Source organism: Microtus pennsylvanicus, chromosome 6, assembly GCF_037038515.1.
Source record: "Microtus pennsylvanicus isolate mMicPen1 chromosome 6, mMicPen1.hap1, whole genome shotgun sequence".
Taxonomy (NCBI): Eukaryota; Metazoa; Chordata; class Mammalia; order Rodentia; family Cricetidae; genus Microtus; species Microtus pennsylvanicus.
Window position 1 is genome coordinate 119454426 of NC_134584.1, and position 17414 is coordinate 119471839.

The 17414-nt window shown below is 53.9% G+C and overlaps 1 protein-coding gene across 3 annotated transcripts in view; it reads left to right on the forward strand.

Moving 5' to 3' along the window:
• The window catches only part of Gse1 (Gse1 coiled-coil protein), a 342705-nt gene that overhangs the window by 113583 nt on the left and 211708 nt on the right, over nt 1–17414 (forward strand). For all 3 annotated transcript variants that reach the window (XM_075977458.1, XM_075977459.1, XM_075977460.1), the window contains exon 2: nt 11034–11223. In XM_075977458.1, the coding sequence (XP_075833573.1) occupies nt 11034–11223 (190 nt within the window). The remainder of the gene's footprint in view (nt 1–11033; nt 11224–17414) is intronic.

A 17414-nucleotide genomic window follows, 5' to 3' on the forward strand; every position in this document is an offset into this window, starting at 1 on the left:
GTTTATTGTCTGTTCCTCTTCCTGCCCGGGATAGCAGGCACCTGGCACAGAGCACAAGTGTCAGGGTCTGGCCAGCAGGATTGGGCTCAGATCAAGGCTCTGGCTGAGGGAGAGCTGAACAATCTCCACCTCATGCGAAGGGACAATGGGTCGCTATCACTGGAAATGCCTGGGTGAGCTGAGGACCGCTGTTTCCCATTCTGAGCGCAGGCATTTCAGGCCAGGAGCCTCCTGGGTAAGGTGGCAGGAAAGGTGAGGGCCCAGAGCTCCTGGCTGTCCAAGTGTGCACCACAAGTCTCACCTGTGGTGGTGACAGTGGGCGTGGACTTCATGGGTTGCTGTGGGAACTGAGTGAATTAAACACAGGGAAAGCACTTAAGGTAGGCAGTGAGCGGAACAGACGCTGTGCGTCTGCCCTCGATCGTCTCATCTCCGTTCAGTTTATAAACACGTGCACACAAGGTGGGCCGTGTGCCGCACGCCTTTAGACCCAGAACTCAGGAGGCAGAGCCCGTGGATCTCTGAGTTCAGGCCAGCCTGGTCTACCAAGCGAGTTCTAGGATAGCCAGAACTGTTTCACAGAGAAACCGTGTCTTGAAAACCCAACCCAAACCAAAACAAACAAAAGTAAAAAAGAAGAACAACACACACACACCACTGACCCAGCCTACAGGCTTCAGACCATGAGCTACCATGGACGGAACACGTGGCCAGCCCAGGGCCCTCTGTATCCCCCATTGTTCACGTGGGTATTGGGCTCCAAGAACTAGGGCCTCAGGGCAGAGGCTGGTAATTGGCTTATTAACCTGACTGCAGTGGTGGCATCCCCTGGACTGCCCAGAACCCAGGCCACACCTTGGCCTCTCATGACGCTGGCTTGCTGTGCCCTTGTCATGATGGACAGCAGAGCAGGTGAGGCCCTTCTGCATGTCTTCCGCTGCCATCTCCCCCTGCGCAGCGGGACCTCCCAGCAGCCACCCGGCGGATGCCGTGAGGCCCTGTGAGCCTGTTTGCTGTGGTTGTCACCTGTTTCCAGGAGCCTGTGACAGGCACCCTGCCCCAGCGTGCATCCCGACGTGTTTTCTAAGGGTGTAATTTCTATCAGCTTCAATTAGAGCTATTTTTATTTTGTCGCTCTGAAGAACCTCCCTGTGGTTCAACTGCCATTTCTCACTGTTACACTCCTGGCAAGGGAGAGGAGAAAAATTAATAGTCTCCTGATCACTTTGCTGACGGCTGTCAGCGCTTGATGAACTGACTGCCCCGGGTGGGCGCTCTGTATGTTCCGCCGTGATTATGTCATGGGCATGGGGGAGTAGGGCCCAGATGGGGCCTTTGGCAAACCCTTAGGCCCCACTCTCCCAAATCCTTAGCACCTGCCAGGTGTGCCCCAATCCCTGGTCTCTGTATTAACCTGGGTGCACTAGGGCTGGCGTCTGTAGTCTCTCTGCCATGTGTAGTTATATGGATTACTAACCGTCACTGAACCGCGTCTGGATGGGAACCATGCCCAGAGTCCACTCCTAGTAAGAACTCTGCAGTTGACCCGGGAAAGCAGAGAAAATATCCTGCAGAGAAGCCCAGAAGTGGGATGCAGCAGATAAGGCAAGGCACACACTCTCGGGACAGAGGGAACATCCTTCCTCTTCGCCTAGAGGGAGGAGGGACTGTATAGTGAAGGAAACCGAGGGCGAGAAAGCAGCCTCCCTATCTCTCGCTCAGCTTGCTCAGCTTCTAGAATACGGAGTTTAGGGACACTGGAGCAAACAGCTTAGCTTCCCTGAGGAGCCCAGCAGCGCCAGTCACTGACCTCTGATATCAAGAGACCTTGAGCTCTGTGTGGTGAGAAAAACAAGGCCCCGAAGGGCACATCCTGTGGGATCCCGTTTGCACAGCCTGCTGGGAATAAAGGAAACAGCAGAAGGGACGCTGTGGCAGTGGGATGTTCCGGGTCTTCCTCGGGCTGAGGCTAGGAGCCCGTGGAAGGGAGGAAACCGTGGCAAATTGAGCAAGCGTGCACAGTCAAAGCCAGACTGAAGGTCTGCACCAAATCTGTGGGTTGCCTTTGTCATGCCCCATGTGACAGGCGCTGTAGATTGTGTGCTACAGCTGTGGGGAGGACTGAAGGGCACGCAGGGTGGATCTGCCCCGTCACTCACACCTGAAACTCACGCACCAGCAAAAGTTCAATTTCAAAAAGGCGAAAACCAGGACTGAGGAGTTGACTCAGTAAGTACGTACATGAGGGTACGTACAGCACAGAGCCTGCTGTGCAAACGCAAGGCTCTGAATTGCGATTAAAAATAATAATTATAATAAATCACCCGCCTGCAACCTCTGTGTGGGGTGGAGGTCGGAGGACGGCTGGAGATTGCTGGCTGTCAGCTGAGCTCCAGGTTCAGTGAGAGACCTCGTCTCCAGGGAGTAAGGTGGAGAGCCGTACAGCAGGATGCCTGACGTCTAGCTGGCCTGTGCCCATGGGTGCATACTACACACACAAAGAGACATGCACGTGTACACACACACACACACACACGCAGAGAGAGAGAGAGAGAGAGAGAGAGAGAGAGAGAGAGATCACATATCTCTGTGACTCAGAGGCCTCCAGGGTAAGGAGACCTTTCATTCTTGTCCTGTAGCTTCCCTGACTTCCTCCTGACAAGGCCCTGTTACAGGGCCTTTGTTCTGGCAGTTCCCTTGGCCTGAAACACTGCTCTCCAGCCCTGCAAATAGCCTTTCTATGACTCTTTGCTTCTTCCCTGAGGTGTCCTGGGGATGCTGGGCTAGACCCTGACTGCTCAGAGGAGGAGGATAGTCTGAGGTAGCAGATCTGATGCCCCTTATGGTCCTTGGATGTGGTGGGTGGGGCAGTGCCCAGTTCTACTCAGGAGGGGACCTGACTAGGGTCTGGGAGATCTTACTGAGGAAGAGGTTGGGACTTTGGGGATAAGGGATAGGGACATTGGGGGGTAGAGGCTTGTGATGGTGACTGACAGATAAACTATGTACCCTTCCCCAGCACCCTGTAGCCAGTTTGGCCTGCCTGGGAACCTGGTCCACAGCCTGGTTGGGCCATTCTTTGGAGCCATGGCAGGGACAGTTGCTTAGAAAACAGTATGGCAGAAAGGACTGGCCAACCCTGGGCAGTGTGCCCATGACCCTCACATCTGTGCTGGTTCACTCCATGGAGCCCTTACTTGGTCAGTCTCCCTCATGGCCACCCAGGTGGCTGACGCTGCTCATTCTGCAGACATGGAAGCCAGAGCCCAGAGAGGTGCAGTCACTTGACTGTGGGTGGGGCATTCACAGCTGCTGGCCAAGTCTCTGTTGAGTTCCTGCAAGGCTGCGTTCTCATGGCCCAGGTGTGGGGGGGGGACAAGCAGGTGGGTGCACCAGGCAGCTTTAGAGTGAGTCTATCCTCCTACAGCCCGTTGGGGCACACCCTGCAGATCTAGGTACCCCAGAGGCTGTAGGGGCCCCACCATCATTACAGCTTCTCCCTGTGGGGCTTCTGCCCTTGCTGAGGCCAAGCCACCCTTACACAGACCGCTTATCCTCCACATCCTGTTCTTCTACTGCCTGTCTCCCCCTCCCTCCTTCAGACTGACCAGCAAACAAAATACAGCGGTGCCCATTTGCAATCATAGTGGAAGATTTGGCCCAGCTGGCCTGTCTGCTCTGTGAGGTTAGGGATCGTTAGCTGTTTCATTGACTGCTGTATCTATCCCAAGTACAATATCGGACACATAGTAGGTGCTAATAAAATGGGTGGGAGATGGATGGGTGGATGGGTGGATTTGTGAGTGGGTAGGCAGATGGATTGAAGGATAGTTTGGATGGGTAGATGTGTAGGTGGATGGATGAATGGATGGACGGATGGATGGACGGATGGACAGACAAACGGACGAATGGATGGATGGATGGACGGATTTATGAGTGGGTGAGAGAGTGGGTGGATTGAAGGACAGTTTGGATGGGTAGGTGGGTGGATGGATGGATGGATGGATGTGTGGATGCATGGGAGCGTGGGTGTGTGGGTGAGTGGGTGGGTGGATATATCGGTGGATGGACAAAAGGAGAGTGGCATGTGATAGAGAACCACTTCGGGCCACTCGCATGGCTATTGGATCAAAGCATTGGAAACCGACTTGGCAGTGGATGGTGTTTGAGAAAGCTCTCCTGTCTCAGATGTGGTGGGGCTTTAGGGGACTGTATGAGCAGAGCCCAGCAGTGGATGATGATGGACAGTGGGGACCTCTAGGAGTGGAAGACGGGCCCCTAGGAGAGACAAGGAGTTGGGCTCCTGTCTGAGTGTCTGGCTGCTTCTTCCCTTAGCCTTAACTGTGGCCTTCCAAAGAATGACTGCTCCCTCCCTTGCTCAGACACCGGGACCAGGCTGGGTGAACTGCCTGATTTCTGCGTATCCCAGACTCATTTCCCTATCTAGATCATGGCATGGGCCCACTCCCTGCCAGATTACCTGGCAGAATTGCTGCACAGTTCCCTGCCCTGGCTCTGTGCACACTGTCGTTCCTTTGTCCAGGCGCTTAGATGACTGCAAAACATGAAAGCAGAGACAAGAATCTCCCATCTTTTCTGGTGTGCCCTTTGTCTCTTTGACCTTCTGTCGTCCCCAAGACTGGTGGGTTTGGGGACTCCTCCTCCAGCCTGTCAGTGATGGGGAAGAGACCCCCAGCTGCGCTCCTTGCCAAGTGGGTGTCTGCGCCCACCGCAGCCCCAGCCGGAGCTGCAGCCGGAGCGCCCCTAATTGCCAGCACAGATGTGGAAGCCACCAGCCTCCCCTGTGCGTTCGGCTGTGCCGTGTGCTTAATTAGCCCCTGATTACTCATTTGCTGGGTGCCGTGTGTATTCCATATCTAATAACTTTCCAATTACGCCTGGCCGCTACGCTCGCACTAACCCTTTAGCTGTCTGCTGGTCGGGGACTGTGCGCACGGCAGTGCTGTGCTCTGGGCTGAAGCCTCCCCCCCCCCCCCTTTAGTGCAGGATCTGGAGTTCTCTGCCTACATTATGGAGCCATCAGAGGGAATCAAGGGCATCAAATGATGCTTCTGAGCCTCTGACATGCCATCTTGCAAGTCCCACTGGAGCTGGGCGAAGTGAGTGCAGTTTCTAATGATGATGCAGCCTGGGGGGGTGGGCAAAGGGAGTGGGGCTCCTGGGGGCAGAGCTGGCTTCTTCCTTCCTTCCCACTATCATTGGCAGCTGGTACTGGTCCTGTGACCTGTATGCCCCTGGCAGGTCTTTGGACGCTGGCTGGTGCCCTGTGAGGTAGAAGGAGCAACCTTCCTTCCCACCCTTGACTTATTTTCTGTGTGTGGCTTCTCATGGGCTGCAGGAGGGTGGCACGGGATTCTCTGGTGCCATCGGTGCTGCCAACTGCCCCTCTCTCCTCCACCGTAATTCTCGGCTCCACGGCTAAGCTTCCTGGCTTTGCTCGAGAGGTAAACCAGCATCCTGATGGCAATCCCCCTGCCCCACCCCCACCTTGTTGCCTACAATGCACAACCTTAGTCCTGCCTGATGGGGCATGGGCTCTACTGGCATTTTTGCACCTGACAGTATACAATCCCTTCTGAATTTGTGGCTCAGACCTTAGATATCTAAGTGTCCTTGGGGAGCTGGGCTGAAGTCTGTGCCTCAGTTTCCCCTACTGCAGGTGAGTAGTGGGATTGGCTAAATGAGCTCAGACAGGCACATCCTCAAGTTCATGACCTCCCCCATGCCTATGCCCTGGACTGTCAAAATGGGCCTGGTTATGGACTACCAGCACTGCCTAGCATGGGAACAGCTAAGTCCCTAAACTCCTCCGTCCCTCTTGGAAGCAGTACCATGTTGGCACTTCCAGGCTGTAGAGGAAGTGAAGCCACACTACTGAGATCTCCCAGCAGGGGAGAGTTGCTGAGTCCTGGCCCCAGGCAGGCTGGGAGATACATGCGAGCCTGGAACCAGGGGGAAGAACAGTCCCTCTAACAGCTAGTGCTAGACCCCAGTGTCTCGCTTGGCAGCCTCCAGGCTGCTGCAGGGCCTCAGCTTGAAGCCTGTTCTTAGAGATGCATGGCTGGTTTGCTAGACAAGGGGGGACAGGAAGACGGATGCTAACCGAGAAAGGGTGACATGAGAGGTCCCACGTGACAACTCCATTAATGTGAAATGTCCCCAGTAGGAGAGCACATAAAGGCAGCGTGGAGCACTGGCTATAGAAGCTGAGAGAGCCTGGGTGAGACAGGGAGCGACTGCCCTGGGGGCTGGGAAGACAGAGAAAGATTGACCTTTAGGACTGTGGGGGAGATGGAAGAAGGCTCCAAAGATGATGTCCCCAGAGTTAACTGGACAAAATGTTCTAAAATGGGTTGTGGAGACAACCCCACAACTCCACAAATTTACAAAAAGCCGTTAACTGGGACTATTTATTTATATTGCATGCATTTAGTGTGTGGAGACACATGTATGTTCCACCGTGTGCATGCATGTAGTATGTGGGGACACACATATGTGCCACCGTGTGCATGCATGTAGTGTGTGGGGACACACGTATGTGTCTCTCTCTCTGCTGTGGGTGCTAGAGATTGTACTCGGGTCATCAGTTTCGACAGTAAGCAGCTCTACCTGCTGAGCCATCTCACCAGCCCCAGAGCTGCATGATTGAAATACTTGCTGCTGAATTAATCTGGGTTCAATCCCTGACATTGGGGAAAAAAAGATAGTAGATAAACTGTATAATATATGAAGTGTATTTCAATAAAACTTAAGATAGTAGAGATTTCCAATTTAGAGAGACCTTGTGAGCTGATAAAAATTAAATAGAATTGGGTCCTGATAGAACATACATCCATATGCACACACATGCACAGTATGCACACAAAGGCATATACACACACATCCTCACACAGGCATGCACCCATGCACTAGCGTGCACACACCCCCGCACAGGCACACGCATGTCCTTCTCTTTTTGAACAGGAATACAGTGTCTGCCTCTTTCCTCCCCTCCTGACATTATCTGGCATGGCATCCTCAAAAACCACTTGAATTCCCTGGAGAAAGCATGGTGATGTGGGTGTCCATGAGAGATATGAATGGCAGACTGTGAACCCCTTTTTATTTTGGAGAGACATAGAAATATCCTTCTTGGCCCCTGGCCACCAGCTGACCAATACTAACTCAATGGTTGCTGCCCATGGAGGTTCCGGGGACCATGGCCTTTATCCAGCCAACCATTCAAAGCCAGGTGTGCCCCGTGTGTGGCCCTGTAATGCTGTGATTGCCAGGGTCCTCTGGAAAGGGAACTGAGGACAATAGTACAGGCCCCAGGCATCATGGCATTTTACAGAGACCGGAGGGGGACCCAAGCAGAGAGGAGACTTAGGTAGGTAGCCCAGGGCTGCTTTCCGTTAGCAATTGTGTTCAGTCCAGCTGTGGGAAGGTGAGGAAGGATGGATGGGAGACTTAGCATGTGATGATCTACAGCCCCTCCACGCACATCCATTAACCCTGATCAGGCTCCCCTGGGATGAGGGAGGAGTCAAGTGTCGTCACTTCCAACAACAGTTATATAGCATAGCAAGAAGAGCTAGGCCAGAAGAAGGACCAGCATGTGGTCCTCTGATCTAGGCTCACACTGCTGGGCAGACAGCAGGACCAGGCCACACATGGTTCTAGAGCTTAGCATATGGCAAGGCAGGGACATGTGAAGCCGTCAGTGCTGGCTGCCTCATCCTCTGGAGACTCGGCTGGGGCAGAGCCATGGCTCTGTGACCACGGCTGTGGTCTGGGTTATTGACTCCAGGACAGAAGGCTGTGGTGAACGACCATTTTCAAGCTATCCCAGAGATATGTGCTTTCTGCTCTCTGGTCTCTGTCCCCAAGTGGGCCTTGCTGGGGGATTTGATAACTCTGTGTGTGACTTTGAGAGACGTAGCATGGCTCCAAAGCCCTGCCTTACTTTCCTACCTAAGTGTAAATCGTTTTCTCAGTTGCTGATGTTCCTCAACAAAGAGAATGCAACCTTTAAAGGTAGCACCAGATGCTTGCAGAAGCACCTGAGATGCAAGAAGGGACAAGCGTCCTTCAGCCTGGCTCCTGCTGACTCTGAGTAGGGCCGTCTTCTGCATCCCTGCTGCTGAGCACCTTCATGTGGGTTATGGTCTTGCCCTGTGGGGTGGTTTGTGGCCCCTTAAGAAAGGGCTGATGTCTGTCATAGCCTCTTTGTCACAGAAACACATAGTAGGTCTAACACACAGTAGGGCTGCCGCTTGGGTCTTAGTTCCAGATGTAGTCAAGTTGACAACCAAGAATAACCATCGCATACAGATAATGTTGATGGGTGGACGGACAGATGGATGGATGAATAGATGGGTGGATGGATGACTAGATGGATATTGGGTGGATGGGTGGACAGATGGACTTGTAGATGGGTCAGTGGGTAGAGGAACAGATAGAGCCAGGCTGGGCCTAATCACATGGTTCTTGATATGACATTCCCCATGTCCAGGCTGCTGTCCTTCCCTACCAAACCCTACTCCCCTTGAAGGCCATGTTCAGATTCTACCTGCTCCAGGAAGCTCTCCTGGATCTTCCACCTCTTGGGGAGTCCTCCCACCCAACCCTTGAAGTGCCATCCCCACCCTCTGTCTCTGCCTATGACTCCTGACTCCTATCTGCTGCTCTCTGTTTAAAAGCCTCATCCTCCAGTTGCTTCATAGCTGACTGAGGTCACAGCCAACTTCAAAGCCCCAATTACTGTGCAAGTTCAGACAGGTTGCTGTGCCAATTTGCTGGCAAGGAGGCAGCTGGAAGGTTCACTGCATAAGTCTGTATAAAGGCTTGGACTGGTGCCAGCACATAGTAGGTACTCAGCAAAGAGCCTTCCTTCCCCTTGTGTGCTAGACTCGGTACCAGTTCCCACTTCTATACCCACAGCCCCTTCCTGGGGTGCCACAGTATGCCCAGTCTTTGCCCCAGCAAGACCCTGCTGGTTCTTCTACTCCAGGAGGAAAAGCAGGTCACAGGTAGGGAACAAGCCTGGGGTGTTCGCAACCCTCCGCCTCCTTCCAGCCTGTCCTCAGAGGCCATCACAAGGACATTGCCTGATTTGACCCATAAGCCCTCGCTGGAAGCAGGAATCCCTGGCTGGCGGCACAGCCTTCTGCCACCCCCTCATGGATGTGGCAACACTGTATCTGTCTTTCTCTAGTTTCACCCTGATAGAATTTTCCATGGTGATTTAGGACAAGGTTGTGAAGTAGCCAAGCCCCTACAGGGGCTGCGTAGAGCTTGGGGGGGTCCCTGCCGCCCCAATGGACTCACCCCCAGTCCCAAGGAGAAAATGAATGAATGAAGAAAAGTGATATGCATGGCCCAGCGTGCTTCCTCCTGGCTCAGGCCGCACGCCTGCCCTCGGCTTGGGGGTAGGGATGGGGGCGTGCAGCTGGGCAGTGTCTCCATATGGATCCTGTAAATTAAAACATTCCAGGAAACAGAGCAGTAAATTCATCCGTCTCTTGCCTGCAGGGCTGGTGGGGGCGAAGCTCGCCTCAGGAACTCCGAACATCCGTCTCACTTAGTGTGCTACTCCTACGGAACTAAGCCCTGGGAAAAAAAATTAAAAAAATAACTGGATGAACAGAAAATGACTTCTCACCAGCCCTGTGCTCTCAGTTGGGAAGAAGAGGGGCCACCAGCCTGGGGCTGGCTCCCTGTGCCCCAAATTGCCTGCTGGGAGCTGAGCTGGCCCCAGCTACCCACCTAGACCCAGGAATCCCCCTGGCCTGTGCTGACCCCTTGCCACCTCAGTCTCCTTTTTCAAGGCCCCTTTTTGAAACCTCAGGTTTCCCCAGCCTTGGAAGGGGTGTGGGACCACTAGAATAGTCAAGGTCACAGGCAGAAGGAAGTGTGTGTGGTAAGTAGGAAGGGGGTTAGAAGGGAGACAGTCAGGTACTGTGATATGGGGGGTCAGGGCCACTTCTGTCTGGGGGTGAGAAGGTTCTAGAGATGGATATGGTGATGTGGGACGGTACTGTGGTAATTTGTGAATTCTGTGTTGGGTACATGGTACTTAAATCCATTCAGAAGAGGGTCAGTGAGATAGCTTAGCCAAGAGGGATGCTTGCTGGCAGCCTGATGACCTGAGTTTGACCCCTGGAATCCACACAGCAGGAGAGAACCAACTCCCATATATTGGGCTCTGATTTTTGAGCCTAACTCAAGCAAGTTGGGTGTCCTGGTGGGGACTAGATGCCTGTGTACAGATGGATGTCTCTGCAAGGACTGTCGATTCCACAGAGGTGTAGGGTGTCTGGTCCCCAAGGTTACTTACCATTCATGTGTTCCTCTGACTCCATGATGCAGAACCATTGTGTCAGGAGGTGAGGCCAGGCAGACTTGTGGTGTAAAGAGGAAGACACCAGGCAATAGCCCCCCGCTCTTCCATGAAAGATTCCAAAGATGGAGTCCATGGGTTCTTGAGCCCTCTCCACTCATTCTGTGGCATGGGGAACCTCACCCATACCTGAAAAGCAGTCACAGCAGAACCTAGAATGGATGCTGTATAGTCTCTGGTCTCAAGGAGACTGGTCCCCAGAGGACTTGGGGAAGTGACATCCCCACTAATCTATGGGGTGCAGCTGAGATAGCCAGCCCAGCTTCCTAAGCTGAACACCAGGGTCCTGTGGTGAACTGCACAATGGCATATAGATGTCCCCAGGGACAGGCTGCATAAGGTTGGACCCTGGTGCATCTCCCCACAACTTTCTCTTAGACACCAGGGTGCCTACCAAAAGCTAGGACCTGCTATGTCACAATATCAAAGATGGACACATAGTGTTACAGTATCCATTATCTTGTATCTGGGGTCCATGGCTAAGCAATGAGGGTACAGGCTGTCTTCACTGTCTGAAGCCAGCTCAGCTGGACTGCTGACCACAGAGGTCAGGCCACAGTAAGGAAGGAATAGCAAGATAGCCCAAGGCCTCTTTCCTTCCTGGCTCATTTGTCCCCTTCTTTCCTTATAGGTCACCTCTGCCCCTCTGGAGACACCTGCAATTGTCCATGCTCCTGCATCAGAGCCTGAGCTACAGCCGGTGCCCCCCACAGATTGTCTATCCAGGGGCACCAGGACCACCCAGGAGCTGCGGCCAGTGCCAAGCCAGCAGAATAGCCGGGACAGCTGGGATGGAGACGGAGCAGACCTCATAGCCACAGGTAGCGTCATGTTTTGCGTCTCTGCATATAGACTGGGCCTGAGCCAGCCCCTGGGCTGTGGCTCTGGAGCTCAGCTGGGGTACTGAGGTCAAAGTTGGTTCCACCTCACACTCTTGGCGCTATAGGGCTTGAGTCTTCTTGTTGGGATTTGGAATTTTCACTTCACGGTCTGTGGTGAATTTACCCGTGCACTGACTGATCGTTTGTGCCTGTAAACGCCGTCACAGTAAACATGAGCCTGCAGATTGTTTCTGGAGAAGGTGGGTATGAGTGCCAACCGTGCTAGGCACTTGTGAAGACTTCCCTAGTGCTGGGCCAGTAGGCATGAGGATGTCCATGCCGGGGCTTCCCAGCTTGATGCCCTTATACTCCTCTCTTGTCGTTCAGTGGCTTTCGAGGGAGCTGTGGCCAGGGTGGCTCTCCCGATCCCATGGATCTCTTGTGGAGTCCTAGGACCTTTTCTGTAGGTTCTGAGGACACGGTGGACATTTGTATTCTTGTAGCCTCTTATTAACGTCCTGGAGAGCCACACCGGACCATGCGAGACTCTCTGGAGCAGGCTGTAGTAGAGAGGACCCGTGGGAGCCTGATCCATGCTGTCCCTGGGGAGGAGTAGAAACTCAAGGACCAGCCTCGCCACCAAGGGGGTAGAGACCAGTAGCATGGCTTGCTAGAAAATGGTAGGAGCTGGGGCTGGGTCAGGTGACAGGCAAGCCAGAGATGATGTGGCACACGTGTTTGCACCACCGCAGGCCCAGGCTTTGATCTGGAGTGTTCATCGTGCAGTTCGTCTTCTGCAGACTTCATTTCCTCTGTGAAATTGACTCAGTTCCCAAATGGACCCAACAGACCAGGTGCTTATGCCTTGGGGACCTGGGAGGATTCAGACACTGGCAGGTGCGGGCAGGGTAACCAGACAGCAAAGGAGGGGGTGCAGGGCAGATACTGCCAAAGATTGGCACCCTCTTAACCCCTACACGTGCATATTCATCCAGCATGTTCCGAGCCTTGCATCTGTGAGATGTCGTGGCGAGGGGTGGGCCTGGCTTCTACAGCAGGCCTGACTTCCACACCAAGGGAAAGGTTTGTTGTGTGTGAGCCTCAGAGCTTAGTCAGCCCTGCTGGCTTCCCCGGGTCAATAGGCAGAATGGCTTGCTTATGTGGGCAGCACCTCCCTTAGCTTCGCCGGCCTGCCCTTTGGAAACTGGGGTGCTCTGATTTTGCATGAGCTCTCCGAGTTCCAGAACATACCTTTGTGGATTGGGTCTTGAAAGCCTACTTGTCTCTGCCTTGCCTACCCACCCTTCCAGGTAAAGTCTACCCTGAGGTGTGTCTGCAGGGCCCAACAATGTCCCTGGTGATGCCACAGTCCCCAGGGCAGGCCAGCCCCTCGTCATGGAGTTCTATAGGAGAGCTGGGCTGATGTGTGGGGAGAGGTGCGTCTGCTTTGGGCTGAGGGACCTTCAGCAAATCTTGTCTCCCAATCTGAGTCTGTGAGATATGCCTGGTGGCTGGTGGTCCATGGGTTCTGTGACACCTAAGCAAGCAGAAGCTTGTGTGTTTGTGTTTGTGCATGCCATTTCATGTCAATACCGTGCGGTGGGCTCAGGGAGGCCGAGGCACTCATCCCTCTCACATGGCAGTGGTAGGGTACTGGGATTTGAACCCTGTGTCCGGCTCCTACAATCTGCTTCCCTGTATCCCCAGCAGTATGAATTCTGACCCAGAAAGTTCCGGGTCACAAGTTTTGGGAGTGACATTTCAGTTTCTAGTATGGAGCCCTGTTTTGGAGCCCTTGGTGATAGGCCTTGTCATGTTTGAGTCCTTGACAGAGAGTGACTTTTAGGTGAGGACCCCAAGTCATCATTGTGGACTGACTCCCTCTAGAGGCTGGTACTGGACATGGGGGTAGGAGCAAGAGGTGTCTGGTCACACTGGGGCCACAATCAGACATAGACCTACCTAGGACACATTCTCACATACACACTCATGTATGCACGCACGCACACACACACACACACACACACACACACACACACACACACGTTTCCCTTCTTTCTAGGGCTTCACACCAAGGGAGCACCACTAGAGCCAAGGGAGCACCACTAGAGCCTTGCTGTGGTGGCTTCAGCCAGTCCTGACTTATACGGTCAGTCCTCTCCGAAGGTGGTTTGGTCATGGCAGGAATGAGATATATACTGTCTGGCAGGGTTGTAAACACTTCAGCCAACCGTTCCTCAGCTCTGATTCCCTGCAAGCATGCTATATATAGAAGTTGGGGAAAGGCCTGGGCTAGGCCAGGGCCCCCAGGAATCCCAGTGCCAAACAGTGAGTTTGGAGTCAATGGGTTGTACCCACCAAGATTCCAGAGTTCATTAGATTTGGTGTCACTTAGGGAACAGGGCCATCTCTGTGTCAGGGATGGTGATGGTGAGACTTCTGGTGGCTAACCAGACATCCTTTGTGTGGGCAGTGTCGATCCACGGGCACTGCATTAGGAGAGTCACCGCTGGTTGTGGGCACAATTCTACGCCATGGGGAAAAGGACTGGCATCTGCCAGGCTCTTTCAGCTCACTTCTCCATCCTTTGAGGACCATGGTGATCCAAGCCATGGTTCCCCTAGCAAGCAAGGCCCAAAGGAACCTTGGACTGGTGGCCAGTCCCTTGGTGAGGAGGAGGAGGATGTGGTTTAGAGTCTTGGGTGGGCAGCCATCCCTGCAGTGTGAGGGCATCTGACTACATCAACAGCCTTGAACATCTTGTCGGACCTAGAACCATGTTAATGTACCTATGAAATGGAAGCTGGCAAGGTGGGCGTGGGCTCTCAAAGCAGTTGTCCTGTGCTGAGCACAGGCTCCCTGGAACAGAAGTGATACACACTCTAAAGTGACTGCAGGGAGATGATGGCATGGAGGTGGCACTGGTGTCCAGGTTTCCAAGCCCTAGCCTTAGGTTGCAAAGTTCAGGATGTCCCAAAGCCTCCGCTGCTCCAGCTGCAGAATGGGCACCTTGAAAATGGGCACGACATAAACACTCAGACTCACTGATAGCTGCAGGGCAAGGTTGCGCAGGTTACACACTCTGCAAAAGGAGTGTGTGGCATTCTTGTCTTGGAGTGTGCTTCCTGCATGGCCATGCGGGTAGCCATCTTCCCTGTTGGACGGTGGCCTTGCACGTCCCTCTTGGGTTGTGTAACAGTTTCTCACGTGATGAGTAGTATTACCAGCAGAGACATTAGAAGTTACAGTTCCCACCAGTGAGCTGAGCTGTGTGTGCCCAAAGCCAGGCCCAGCTACTTCTGGCCCCAGCTCCTCCCCACCTGACATGTCAGCATCCTTACCCATGGTCAGGCCAGGCATGTTTGTCCACCGGGCCGAGACCTACCCAGGAGAACTGGGGCTTACCTGTGTGCATATGACGACCAGGGTTTGTGGCCTCATCCCCACCGTCCCCAGTGTCCCCACACTGCAGTGGCTAGCTGAGGACCCCACGTTGTCACCAGTGTCCGGGTGCAGAAGCCTGGCCACCACACACCAGTTTACCTTGGCTGCCATTCCTCCCGTGTTAGTCCCGTTTCTCATTGCTGTGGCCGAACACTGAAGCAGCCTCGGGGAGAAGAGTGGTTTGGCTTATGGGTTCAGTCTCCAGTTTACCATGGTGGGGAATTCATGGCAGAAGAACTTGAAGCAACTGGTCACACATTCCCTCACAGCACTGGGCCAGGCCCACCTTGTGCCATCTGCCTTCCTTAGTCTGACTTTATTCTTTCTTTGTCCCCGAGGGATGGGGGCAACTCTGGGTCCCAAACCTGAGATTCGGGGACTCCTCCTGAGAACACAGGTTCTGAGAAGCAGGTTCCCTGGACTGAGCGACAGCCCTGGGGAGGGTTCTGGAGGGTTCTGGGGTGCTGGAGCCACATCTAGTGGATGTGACTGTGGGGTCATGGGGTGCTAGAAGTGGACATGCACAGGTGGGGATGCCTGTCCCAACTGCCGTTCCCACCCCACCCCCTTTCCTTCCTAGCTATGTGCTGTGCAGTTGGCCCGTGGCGTCATTACCTGCTCAGATCTGTGTTCGCTGCGTTCTGAGTGTGAGACCCAGCTCTGCACCTCCAGAGCTTCTATTATAAGCCGGATATCGTCCTGGGCAATGGGGGAACAGGGATGGTGACCTGTCTTAGTTAGGATTTCTGTCCCTGTGATAAAAACTGGCCAAAAGCAGCTTGAGCAGGAAGGAATTTGTTTGGCTTACCTGTCCTAGGAACAGTCCTCTGAAGGAGGCAGGAAATGAAGGAGAAGGCACCCCCACACACACATGCACACCTGAGGAACTGGTTTGTTCCTCATGGCGTTCTCAGTCTCCTTTCTTACACAGCCCAGAACCACCTTCCTAGGGTAGCAGCACCCACAGTGGCCCGAACCCTTCCACATCAATCAAGAAAATGCCGTACAGGCCTGCCACAAACAATCTGAGGGAGGCATTTTTCTCCGTTAAGGTTCCTGTTCCCAGATAACTGTGTGTAGCTTATGTCAAGCTGACAAAAGATTAAGTAGCGCACTGACCATGAGAAGGCCAGAGCCAGCGTGTCTAAAGAGTAGCGCGAAGCCAGCACGCAGGATGGGGGTGCTGGCTTGTCACCAGCAACCCTGCTCCTTCCTCTTCCTTGTTAGGAAAATGGGCTTCTGGCCGAGGCTACGTCGGTCACTGGGTAGGCAGGGGGTCCTCAGCTGGCAGAGTGCCCACGGCAGCAGTGGGCACGATGCAAGCTGAGCACAGTGGCACCAGGCACACAAAGGTTTCGCCTATGGCTAGTGAGCTGCAGCTGCCCCAGCGGGTACAGAAGGGGATGCTGCTGCTGCTGCTGCTGCTCATTGCCACCGCCACCCCCCTGCCGCAGCAGGACCGCCTGGGCTCCCATCACACAGTGCACCGTGCCATCCCTCCCTTGAGTGCTGCCAGTGGAACCGGGATCCAGTGTCTGGCTCCCACTAGCAATGAATTTTATCTTCTTGGAAACTTCTCATAATACTGGAAGCCTGGCTTGCAAGTCAGGACAGGAAATCTAGAAGCTTCTAAAGGCACTGCCAGGGAGGGAGGCCTTTCACCTAGAGAGAGAAGGCCTTGGATCCTCTCAGCACAGTGGGGCTCATAGGACCTAGGCAGAGCCTGGTAGCCCTCCCTCCTTCTCTCCCTCCCTCCCTCTCTCTTTCCTTCCTGTTTTAGTGGGTGTTTGGTTTTGACACAGGGTCTGCCTGTCTCTGTAGCCCAGGTTAGACTGGAACTCTCCATCCTCCTGTTTAGCCTCTATTGAGCTAAGATGACTGGCATGGGGCACCATGCTCAACCAGGCCTGAGTTCTGATGAATCCACTGACTGGGGTGTTCCCTGAGGCCTTTGAGAAACCCTGACCCTTATCAGTGTCCTGAGCAACCATGTCTGATGCCCCTCCCCATGCTCCCTTCCTTTTTTTAAAAATTGTTTTGTTTTGTCGAGTGGCGGTCTCATTCTTGAATCCGAGCTGGTCTTGAATTCACGGTCCTGCTGCAGCAGTCTCCTGCTGCTGAGCTGGCAGGCCTCCTGTGTCCCCATCCTTCGTGGATCCGCCTTCCTCCTGTGACGGCTCCTACCCATTGGGATCTGCTGTCTTGACTCCACTGCCTGGCTGTGTGTGCCTGCCGCCAGTTTTGTTTTTCATGAAACAAAGAGGCAAGGGGATCTAGTGTGGGCAGCTGGAAATGGTAACCCAGCTGTTGGCTCAGATGCGATGACGTCCCGATGGCTTGTGATCTACGCACCTCTGTGCCTGGTGTGCTGTGGCCCAGAGGCGACATTTGCTGTCAACTGGAACTTCTGCTCCAGAAGGTTGCAGATGGAAAAGACAGATTGAGGGGTTGGAAAGGGGCCTGGCTCAGCTGGCATAAGGACCTGAGTTCTGTCCCCAGCACCCATGCAAAAGCTGGGTGTGTTGGTTCACACGTGGGATCCCAGAATTGGGCAAGGGAAGACCTGAGGATCCCCAGGCTTGCTGGCCGGCCACCTAGCTTAGTTGGTGAGTTCCAGACCAATGAGAGGCCCTTTCTTAAAAAATAAGGTGACAGGGCTGGAGAGATGGCTCAGAGGTTAAGAACACTGGCTGCTCTTCCAGAGGTCCTGAGTTCAATTCCCAGCAACCACATGGTGGCTCACAACC